The sequence below is a fragment of the Crocodylus porosus genome, unplaced genomic scaffold (genome assembly GCF_001723895.1).
Source record: "Crocodylus porosus isolate Cpor-Errol unplaced genomic scaffold, CroPor_comp1, whole genome shotgun sequence".
Classification (NCBI taxonomy): domain Eukaryota; kingdom Metazoa; phylum Chordata; order Crocodylia; family Crocodylidae; genus Crocodylus; species Crocodylus porosus.
Genome location: NW_017728918.1, coordinates 66,685,340 through 66,696,351, shown reverse-complemented (window position 1 = coordinate 66,696,351; position 11,012 = coordinate 66,685,340). Strand labels below are relative to the sequence as shown.

Sequence of the window (11,012 nt, the reverse complement as noted above, 5' to 3'; positions counted from 1 at the left end):
AAATCACATAATTATTTTGCTGTATAATGTACTGAGAAGATACTTTTCAAGTTCCCTATTCATGCTCTGTTGTGTTTGTTTAATCAAATTTGAGACAGACAGCATAAGCCCCTCATACTTAATAATTGCTAATACTATCAATACACGGTGAATGGAAGCACTGGAGGATGAAAGTAGAGATTTTGAAGCATTGGGTGCCAGCTACAGATAAGGCTGGGGATTTAAACTGGGGCATGCCAATTCTCAAGCTAGGAGCTAAGCTGGAAGCTCCTGGCTAGAGGGTCTTGACCCTTTGCTCATAAATTGGACTGATCACTTTGGGGTCAGAATCTTATTCCATTGTCAGACTGGTACAGACTGGAGGGTGATTTGCCTTCCTCTGTAGCAGGGGTGTAGCTCTCAAGCCAGAACCTCTTGAGCATATACTGACATCACCTTACAGAAGCAGGACATTGGCTGTTGTGGTTCCCTTGCTTTACCTGTGACAAGTTAACATGTTAGGTCAACGTATCAGGGTTGACGATAGCCTTATGTAGATTATAGTTGTAGGGATATGGCTTGGATAGGGATGACCTTGCCTCAGACAAAAGGTTGGACTAGTTTACCTCTGGAGGTCCCTTCCAGCCCTACTTCTCCATGACTGACAGAGCTGTGGTGAGGTCAAAACGTTTGAATGTAATGCTAAGGCACATTGCCCATCTGTTCCACATTTAGTGCGATTCCGTTTTTATTCACATCACTCTAATTCAAGTGCTTACACCCCACCCATCATGGATATATATTTGAATGTCTGCCAGCCATGCATTTAGTAACGAGATGAACATTATGACAGCTTGGTGTTTGCTTCTATTCTCTTCCGCTAGAAAAAGTTACTTTACCCATATTTTTCCCACCAAATACATAAACAAAAAGTATTGTGCTTCTGTTTCCAAAGACAATGTGAAAGGCAGCAGGCAGATTCTACAAGAGTTGAGGGGGACAGAGGTGCATGTATGTTCTCTATAATGGTATCAAAATGGAAACAAGATTTTCTCTATAGTGGTGTCTTGCAGTGTCACATGCAACTTGTATCCAGCTACAGGTAGCATTATATCTGGTCTCTTATTTCCCCAGCACAGAAATCAAACCATGGAAAATGAGGGTTGGAAGGAACCTCAGGAGGTCATCTAGTGATTCTCAACCTTCTTTGTATCACAACCTATTTGTACACAGTGATGGCTAGTCCCACAGTGCCCCTCACTCCCGACCCACTTCCCCCTAGCCCCAGCCCCCCAGTGTATGGGGAAGGGGGTGGGTGTGTGTGGTGAGGGGGGGAGGGAGGCAAGCACCCCTTGAGGCTAGAACTCTGCCAGCCTGCAGGAGAAAAGCCATCGTTTTCCATGTTTTTCTCCTATAAAAAGGAGAATCCATTTTTTTTAAAAAGTTTATCAACCCATCTTTAAAAGTTTGTCCATGACCCTTTAATATATTTTTTCAACCTGTTTCAGGTTGTGACCCATGGGTTGAGAAACACTGATCTAGTCCAACCCCTATTCAAAGCAGGATCATCCAGCTATATGATCCCAGCTACGGCTTCATCTAGTCAGGTCTTAAAACCCTCCAAGGATAGAGATTGCATAACCTCTGGGTAACCTGCTCCAGTGTTTTACTACCAACCTAGTGAGAAAGTTTTTCCTGATATCCAACCTAAAAGCATCCCTTGCTGCAACTTGAGACCATTACTGCTTGTTCCGTTATCTGCCCCAGTGAGAACAGTCTAGTTCTAGCCTCTCTGTAACCACCCTTCAGGTAGTTGAAGGCTGCTATTAAATCCTTCCTCAGTCTTCTCTTCTCCAGACTAAATAAGCCCACCTCAGAAGTCAAGTGCTCCAGCCCCCTCACAATTTTTGTTGCCTGGTACTGGACTGCCTCTAAATTTGTCCACATCTGTGGGGTGGCGGGCAAAACTGGACACAGATACAGTACTCCATATGTGGCTTCACCAATGCCAAAGATAAATAAATCACTTCCCTCATTCTGCTAGCAACAGTCCTACTAATGCAGTCCAGTATGTTGTTACCGTTCTTCTCAACAAGGGCAGTTTGTTCACATTCAGCTTATCGCATGCACTCTAACCCCCAGGTCCTTTTCTGCAGAGCTACTGCTTAACCAGTCAATCCCTAATCTGCACTTGTCCTTACTGAAGCTTGAGATTCCTTTTGGTCTAATCCTCCACTTACCTGAAGTCTGAACCATAGATCTACCCTCCACTTCCATCTACTACTCAGCCCAGCATAGTGTCATCTGCAAGCTTGCTGAGGATGCACTCCATACCATCTTCCAGGTCATTGATGAAAACATTGAACAAAATCAGCCTCAAGACCAAGCCATGGGACACTCCAGCTGATACCGGCTGCCAACTAGATATCAAGCTACTAACTACTACCCTCTGAGCCCAATGATCCAGCCAGCTATCAACCTTACAGTCCATTCATCCAACCCATCCTTACAAGCAAGCAAAGGAAGTATGTTGTGGGAGACCATGTATGTGGACTTTAGCAAGGCTTTTGGTATCATATCCACTGGTCCACCCACATCCACAGATCCAGTCGTCTCATAGAAGGCAATCAGGTTGGTCAGGCATGACTTGCTCTTGGAGAATCCATCATGACTGTTTCATAGTAGTTTGGGGTCAGAAGGGACCTGAACAGATCATCCAGTCTGATCTCCCCGCTAATGGCAGGAGCACACGCTGGGATCACGACCCCAGACATGTAAACTCAAAAAGAGGTTGGACAAACACCTAAAGTAGGAGCGAGGACCACTTGCCTAGGAAGTTGGTTCCAGATCCTAGCCACCCTAACAGTGAAATAGTGCCTCCTAATCTCTAACCTCAACCTATTTTCCAGCAGCTTCTGGCCACTGTCCCTCATCACCCCAGGTGCTGCTGGGGGAATAGGACCCTTCCTATCTGCTGCTGATCTCCCCTAATGAGTTTGTAGGCAGCCACCAAATCCCCCCTCAGCCTCCACTTGCTGAGGCTGAACAGGTTCAGGTCCCTCAGCCTCTCCTCATAGGGCCTGTCCTGTTGCCCTCCAACCAAGTGGGTGGCCATCCTCTAAACCCTCAAAGCAGGCCACATCCTTCTTAAAGTGCAGTGCCCGGAGAACTGGAAGCAGTACTCCAATTGTGGCCGGACCAATGTCACATAGAGGAGGAGGATCACCTCTCTGGACTGGCCTGAGATGCACCTTTGGATGCATGACAAGGTGCGGTTGGCTTTGCTGGCTGCAGTCTAGCATTGACAGCCCATGTTCATCTTGGAGTCCATAATGACTCCAAGATCCCTTTCCCTGTTCCTAATCACCTTCTCCATGTGCTTAGAAATGGATTCCTTGAGGACCTGCTGCACACTTTTTCTAGGGATTGAGGTGAGGCTGACATGGTTGTAGTAGTTCCCTGAATTCTCCTTCTTCCCTTTAATAAAGATGAAAACTATTTTTGCCCTGAATCAATAAAGTCCTCACAGTGAAGGATGCTTCAGAGCCTTGCCACCTTCTCCTGTAGCAGTCTTGCCTGCTCCCTGAGGGACACTATTAGGAGGCACTGCTTATAGCACAGGCACTCCCCCACCTGGCTGTCACTGGAAGAACCCACAAGCCACAGACTCCACAGCACCAAACCAGGATCAAGGTGGAAGCCTCAACAGTGAGCAGTCCTGCCTAGACTGATGCCTCACAGGTGCAAGCAGAGGAAGAGCTGGCAGTGGTTCTGGCATAAGAGTCCTCCAGCCATCTCCCTGGATCTTAAAATCTACCAGCCCTCTCTTCCTAACCCTCTTTCTAAGCAGACCTTCCCTAATAACATTCTCCTGTAAGCTGGTGAAAGTTTCCAGACAAACTCCTTAGAGAACTCCCCACCTGCTCTGGACTCTAGCTGAACAAGGGGTTAAAGTATTGGTCTGACTGCAGTTTTAACTATGTGTGCTAAATACATGTAGGTTAGTTAAAGTAAAGAGCTTACCTTAAAGGCTCCTCTTCAAAGAAGGGGCCTGCAAATTGACCTGTCTGCTGCCCCAGTTCCCTCGCATCCTGAAATGCCCACTCTTTCCTCTCCCCAGGGCAGCAAGTTGTCCACTTCCCACAAACAGTGGATCTTTAATGCTGCTCCCAAGGCAAGCTCTTCGAACAGGCTGCCATGCTTAGGCTGACAGCTTAACCAATGACCTCTATTCTTTTATGGGGGAGAGGGCATGTTGGCAGTGATCCAAACTGCCTCAGAGCAAGGAGAGCAAAGCAGCAGCCCCCCTATCACACACTGGCTGGAGAGCACACCTTTAGGTGACTGCAGCACTTCAGCCTAGTGAAGGTTGAGGATAAATACATTCAGGAAGTAAAAAACAGCAGTATGTGAAAAGGATGATTGAGGTGGCAGAAATGAGAGCTCCTACTCCAAGGCTTTGGGAGTTGAATTTGTTGATATGCCCAAGAGAAGGATGGAAGATGACTTGATCACTGTGTGAGGGAGGTATCTGGACAGGGAGTTTCTCAGCTTCCCAACCTGCATCATTAGTAAATTCCTCAAAGCACCTGGGTACCTAGAAGTTAGGTGCTGCAGAACGTGCATGTAAAGCAGGAGCTTTAGGCAACATTTTTCCAGTCTCCCACTGCCAAGACACCACCATTTCTTCCTCCCCACCCCCCACCATGGATAAAATTAAACATGTATTCACCTACCTTTTTCCTAGACTTCTTTTAATCCTGTAGAGCTCTACAACTCTGACAGTGAACTTTAGTCCTACCCATCAGCTAAGAACCATATGCAATTCCCCTGGACTTTCTAGTGTTTTTAAAAAGGTCAAAAATATTCCAATCAAGTCTCCTCAATTTGGTGCAAGTAGGCGAGTGAATGGTTCTGCAAAAGTTATCAAACAAGTTAGCACAGGTCCACACTATTGCTGCAACTGCTGTGCAGGCATGTGTCGCTTTTCCCAACTAAAAGCACAAACAACAAGTAGTAATCTATTAGCTATGTACAGTTTAATACCTGGCTGTGGGTATACCCACAATCCTATAAACAAAAAGATAGGCATAGTTTGATCCCATTTCCTATGGTTTCTCCCTTGAATGAGATGTTAACAAAATGCAATTTCTTGTACCAGCAATCAGATCCACAACACTAAATTATTAATTGCATGTAAAACACCGTCATTCCAGACTGCTGACAACTGTAAGAATACCAAGCTGAAATACTGTAAAATATGGGCATGCCTATTTTTCCCCCAGCAGCAGATGGTGACAGCATTTTCTAAATGCTGAAACCAAACCATATGATATGCAAGGCAGCTTCTCTCTAGGATTAGTAAATTTGGTTTCAGCAGCTTCTAGGATTAAACACTATGCAAGTTTCCATTATGTTGGTTATGTTTCAATGTAAACTCCCCTCCTGGGGGAGAGGAACAACTTCAAAAACAAATGCGTCTGTTGCGTTTCACACAAAGCTTGTTCCAGAATCCAGCAACTCTGCCAGCTGTGCAGTCCTCCAACTACCCATCTTCAAAAGGAGAATCTGTTACTCTGATCTCATGTTAGCAGGTCCCAATACCAGTAGGCAACTAGGCATAATCCCCCCCCCCCCCCCATTAAAAAAGAGCTAGCAAGCAAAGAACCAAAATGTCAAGGTTTTAACATAAGGAAACACCCATCACAAACTTGATGCAAATCTCTGGACACAAAATATTGAATATTTCATTTTAGTATAAAGGGATTTTGATGAACGAATTCAATATTTATGATAAAAAAGTGGGCATCAAATATGAAGAAATAACTTATCTTAGTTGCCAAAAAGCCTATTAAAACAGTGGAAGCTATAAAGACATTTTGCTTAAATTCAGAATTCTCAATTCAGGATCTGATGCGAGGCTGGGATAACCGATTTGCTTTCCAAAATGATTGGTGGCTCCGAAATAAGAAGATCATCCTCTCCAAGTGAGGAGTTCTGATCAGTGTTCACAAAATTAGGGATGTTAAATTTTGTAAGACAATTCAACTCCTCCTCAAACCTTCCACTGCTCCTAGGTACTTCCTGGAAGCAGATATTACTGTCCAGACCTGGAGTTTTGTGACTTCGTTTTGTTTTGTCCAAATGCTCCACTTCATTAATGTAGAAATGAAAAAGTGACCTGGACTCTTCAGCAATCTGACGAGAAAAAACCTTGTCCGACTCTAGAGGTCTTCCGAAGTCTGCCACAAAACTGTTCAGGCGGAATCTCTTTTCAGAAGGCTCAGTGTTGCTAAAACGACAGAAAAGCATTTTTTATTAATAAAAAATAACCACACAAAAACAACTATTAGGCTTCAAAATGCCCATATCTGAATATCAAATTTTACCTCAGAAATTCTCAAAGTTGGGAACACATGCCAATTTTTCTGCTAAAGGCAGCGAGGGCCAGCCTCTATAGCAGACATACCACAGATCAGCCCCACACTCCAACCAACGCCCTTCCTCTACACAATCTGCCACTCTGCTTTCCCCTCCATACTCTGTGTTCCCCGCTTGATCTCCTGCTCCAAAGAAAACGTGCAACTGAGACAGGCTGCTCCCCTTACAAGACCTAAGAAACCCCATGTGTCCATATCTAATGGTGTTCTATATACAGAACAAGCCACTATGGAACCTGAGCCATCAGAGGTCCAGTGAAGAAGGGAAATACCAATCAAACCACATACACAAAGAAAAGGAAGTAGTAGCTAGTGCTCTCAAAGAACATTCAAGAATATACATGTAATCATAAAGAATAGAAATCCATACTGATTCTAGCTCTTCTCAGAGCTCTCTCACTAGAGGCACAGCTGTGATAAGACAAACACATTCAAGCACGTTGTACTCAAATATCCCCCCCATAGCTCCAAAGGAAGTAAAAAACAAACAAAAAAAATACAAGTGAAAAAGACTCGGCTCTACTCAGCGGGTGAAGAAGTTTCTAAATGGAGACAGCAGGAACACTGTGGGGGACGTGCGGTAGCCTACGTCACCCACAGTCCAAACACCTGGTCCCCCTGAGACGCCATGTGTTCCCAAATGCTCCACTTCATTATGGCTCCACACAGTCCAAACATCCCTCCCCTTCCCACCCACTGTGCTCATTTATTTGGCTACAGCAGGCCCATAGTGGCTCAAATAAGAGAGGATGGCTCCAATGAACTTAGACACAGTACTGACTTTTAAGAACAGGAACCATGGCAAGACATAGCAGGGATACAGGACAAAGACAGTCAACAAGGTAACTGAACAGTCCAGTCTCCTCTATGGGTGCCAACCTTTCAAAAAGCAAAAACACCCCAAGAAATTGAGTTGAGTCATAGAAGTTTAAAACACATTTTGGAGTGTGTTCGAGGCCTTCCGGCTTTTGACCTTTTAGCATGCATGTTATTAAAGACTTTCTACATAACTACAAGCGCTAAAACATTTGTTTAAATATGACTTTCATTTTTAATTTCATCACGTGACTCTGGGAGGAAAAACACCAAATTTTTGCAGGATTCCTGGGAAGTCCAGTTGGAGCTATCCAGACTTAACTGATTTTTTTTAAAACTATTTTTGAGAAAAAGCTTTTCTGTAACAGAACAGAAATTTGCATCTCATGTTAACAGAACGAAACAGATCTGCAAGTGAAGTAGGAAGAACATCACAAATATCTAAGAAAGAGAAAAGAATTGGGGGAAGTGGAGCAGATAAAGTTGTCAAGTTATCTGTTCAAGAGCAGGGGTTTCAAAGATCTGGCCCACAGAGCCCTCTCATCTGGCTGCTGGTGCTGCTAGGCTGTCCCAGATTGGACCTGCGCATCATTGTAGCACATACATGCGTAGGGAGCATGGGGCCAGTCCCAGGCATGTACTGCTGGCAGTGCTCCAGGCCAGTCCTGGGCACATGTACACTGAATCTAGCACATGGGACCAGTGTGCAGACTCAATCCATCCTGAAGACTGGCCTAGCACCTCTCATTTGGCCTAAGAAGTTTAATCTCTCTTCCCTAGAACAAGCAAATCATAACCATTAAAGATGGAAGGACAGAACCACAGCAACTGTATTGTGTTTATTTTATTCTGCAATAGGTAGACAATTTACCAAAAATGAAACTGCAGTTTAGCTTCCACATGCCACAGTTACAGTAGACAAAAAACCAGTTACAATGGATCTGTTGACATGCAATAACCACCCTCTTACCCGTTTAAAACTCAGTATTATTTGTCTATCTACCCCCTATAAAGGGAAGCCAGAACTCCATCCTTCACAGTCAAGTCCTCATCTACTACACCAGACACCTAGGAGCAATACTACTGCTCAGAAACAGATTGTGATCTTTATTCTGAACTGTGCTCACATAACCCATGAAAGGTACCAAGTAATGGAAACTGTGAGAACCGACGACTTTTAAACAAGCAGGCCCTTTTACCTGTTTACATACACTCTTTCAATTCAGAATAAAATATGTCTCTAAGTATGGACTGGAGGCCTTTGAGGAAAGAAGAGGCCTTAGGAAGAACCCTACACCATATTCAGGATTGTTCAATACAACTTTCAAACGTGTGCAGAAGAGACTGGGCTTCTACAGCCACACCCAGAAGTTGAGCAAGCTGATGCCTCGCTCAGCTCAAGTCTATTGTCTCAAGACAGACAGACGCCTAGAATGCCTGTAACAGGAGCAGCAGAGCTGCACAGAACTGGGAAATTAAGTTTAAATAGCTTCTGAAAGTATTAGCTCTAATTTTAAAATAATTCTCGTTTCAGCTCTTATTGCAGCCTTCATGTCACCTTCTGCATCTGTTCGAGTAACTATTTTTTGAATGGAAATCTAAAGTACTTCATGTTGGGGCACTCGCACTGGATGTTTAATTTCAGAGTTGATTTAGCAATAGGAGAGGGACTGCAAAACCTATTAGCACCAAGCCAGTTAAATGAACTAAATAAGCATCTTCCACACCCTGCTAATTATGCATCCAGGAAATTGTGGCATGAAGCAGGGAACTTTTCCTAAGATTGGCTCCTTTCGGTTGAAGGAGTTAGGGCTAAGTTTGCTCTATATGAGCAAAAGCTTTGGAAGCTAAGTGGCTCCATCAGCTACAAATGAAAACTGCTCTGAAATTATTTTCCTGATCAAGCCCTTAGTAGCAGATAGCAACAGACATCACAACAGCCAGCACATTAAGTAGTCGCCTCCTCAACTAGCCAGCAGGAAATACCAGAGAGGGATAGTATAAGCCCCGTCTTTGGTGTTCAAATAAAGGTAACACAGAATCACTCATCTGACTCAAATATACTGCCATGATCCTCTTCAAGCATGGGTGACTGGTACCTCCTGAGTCGGGGGGGGAGCCAAAAGCCCAATATCCACTCCTATACTTCTGTGCCGCAGCTTAGTGCCCCCCCCGCCCCCCAACATGCCACTGGCCCACACAGAAAAATTGCCCCTTCCTGAGCAGTAGCGATTCAGTGGCAAAAATCAGAAGAATTAAACTTGCGGTTAGGGTGGTCACCCAAGGAGGCAGAATACCTGGTTCCAATCCCATTACTAATGAAGATTTTATGCCATTTTAAAATATAACTGCTTCAACAAGACACCACCCCACACCATCTAGCAGAAAAGGTACTTGAACCTGTATCTCCCACATTCTGGGCAAAGGCTCTAACCACTAAGATACTGGGTAAAAGGATCTGGGGGAGAGAAGGAGTTTAGATCTGGTCTGAACAGGTCTCCAGAATCAAACCCTACAAGAAACATAGGCATAACACTTTATAACAAATCACTGCAGTCAGAAATAAGGTGGGTGTGCATCTGCTGCTGCACAAACTTAGGCACTGATGGAATTCTGTAAGTGCCATGAGTTCCTAGATGTTACCCTAAAGCCCAAAAGAGGCATTTAGGGCTCAATTTTCCCTGCAACAAGCCAGATGCCACAACTGCCTTAGCTTAGGCAGCATCTACACTGTAGCAACTTCACGTTGAATTTTGCCATCATTCATGTTTCACTATTGCAGTCCATGGCAGGTATCATTATGACTTCTATGTACTCCAACCCATGCAATGTGGAAGTTTAATGGAATATAATCAAAACTTGACAGTCTCAAACGCATACTTTCATATAAGAAATTTGGAAAGTTACATGTGTGTGCGCACATGCACTCTTTGCCCTTCTCTTCTGCATTTCTGATTCATAAGAAAGCAGGGTATTAAAATACACAGTAAAAAAAACACTCCCAGAGGAGCTCAGAGAACAAGATTCTTGAATATGTTCCTGCCCCATGCTTGGCCATATGAACAAAAAGCAGAATAAGTGGGAGGGGAGGAGAGTGATATAATATCTGCACTGGCACTATATGCTGCAACTGCACAGAAACAAGCATTTGTTATTTGGTCAGCTGTAATTTAAGAAGTGAGGCAGTCTTCATCAGAAGTCAGATCTTTCCAAGGCCAGGATTCTCAACAAGGGTGCCACGGCACACTAGGGTGCCTTGAGAGTACTTCAAGGGTGCTACATAATGTTAGCACTGAGAAACCTAGATATTTCAAGTAGGAATCCACAGTGTTAAAAGCATTTTAACCTGTTATGATCTTTCCAAGTTCTTTCCAACAGAAAACGTGCTATATTATTTTTCTGACTAAAGGCGAGCCTTTTCTAAGAGGTGCCTTGAGTCTAAAAAAGGTTGAGAACCACTGGACTAGATCAACTGAACAGTATGAAAACACTGTTTTAGGAACCAGTAAAATTTTGGGTAACACCGTCCAGAAAACATGCTGTTTATAAACAACGCAGTAGAAAGAAAGACACCATTGTCAGGGTGGAGAAGTCTTTCATCAGCCCACAGTACTGCTGTTGCACATGGATCATACTCACTCTTGGTGTGGCACTCCAGTCTTCGTCAGCAAGGTCAGTACAAAAAACATGAAAATGACAAAAACTGCAAGACCGACCCAAAATCCAATCACGATGGAATCTGCAGAAAAATTAATAAGCCGATTAGTATTTCATCTT

At 44.0% G+C, this 11,012-nt stretch overlaps 1 protein-coding gene across 4 annotated transcripts in view; it reads right to left on the bottom strand.

Moving 5' to 3' along the window:
* Nucleotides 1-4,999: 4,999 nt before the first annotated feature.
* Nucleotides 5,000-11,012, bottom strand: part of MRAP2 (melanocortin 2 receptor accessory protein 2) — a 44,492-nt gene continuing 38,479 nt past the window's right edge. For 3 of the 4 annotated variants that reach the window (XM_019537688.1, XM_019537689.1, XM_019537691.1), the window contains one exon: nt 5,000-6,271. In XM_019537688.1, coding sequence (XP_019393233.1) covers nt 5,878-6,271 — 394 coding nt within the window. In that variant the 3' untranslated portion in view covers nt 5,000-5,877. Of the gene's footprint in view, nt 6,272-10,874; nt 11,003-11,012 lie in introns of those variants that run through there. The other variant, XM_019537690.1, reaches the window with a different exon arrangement.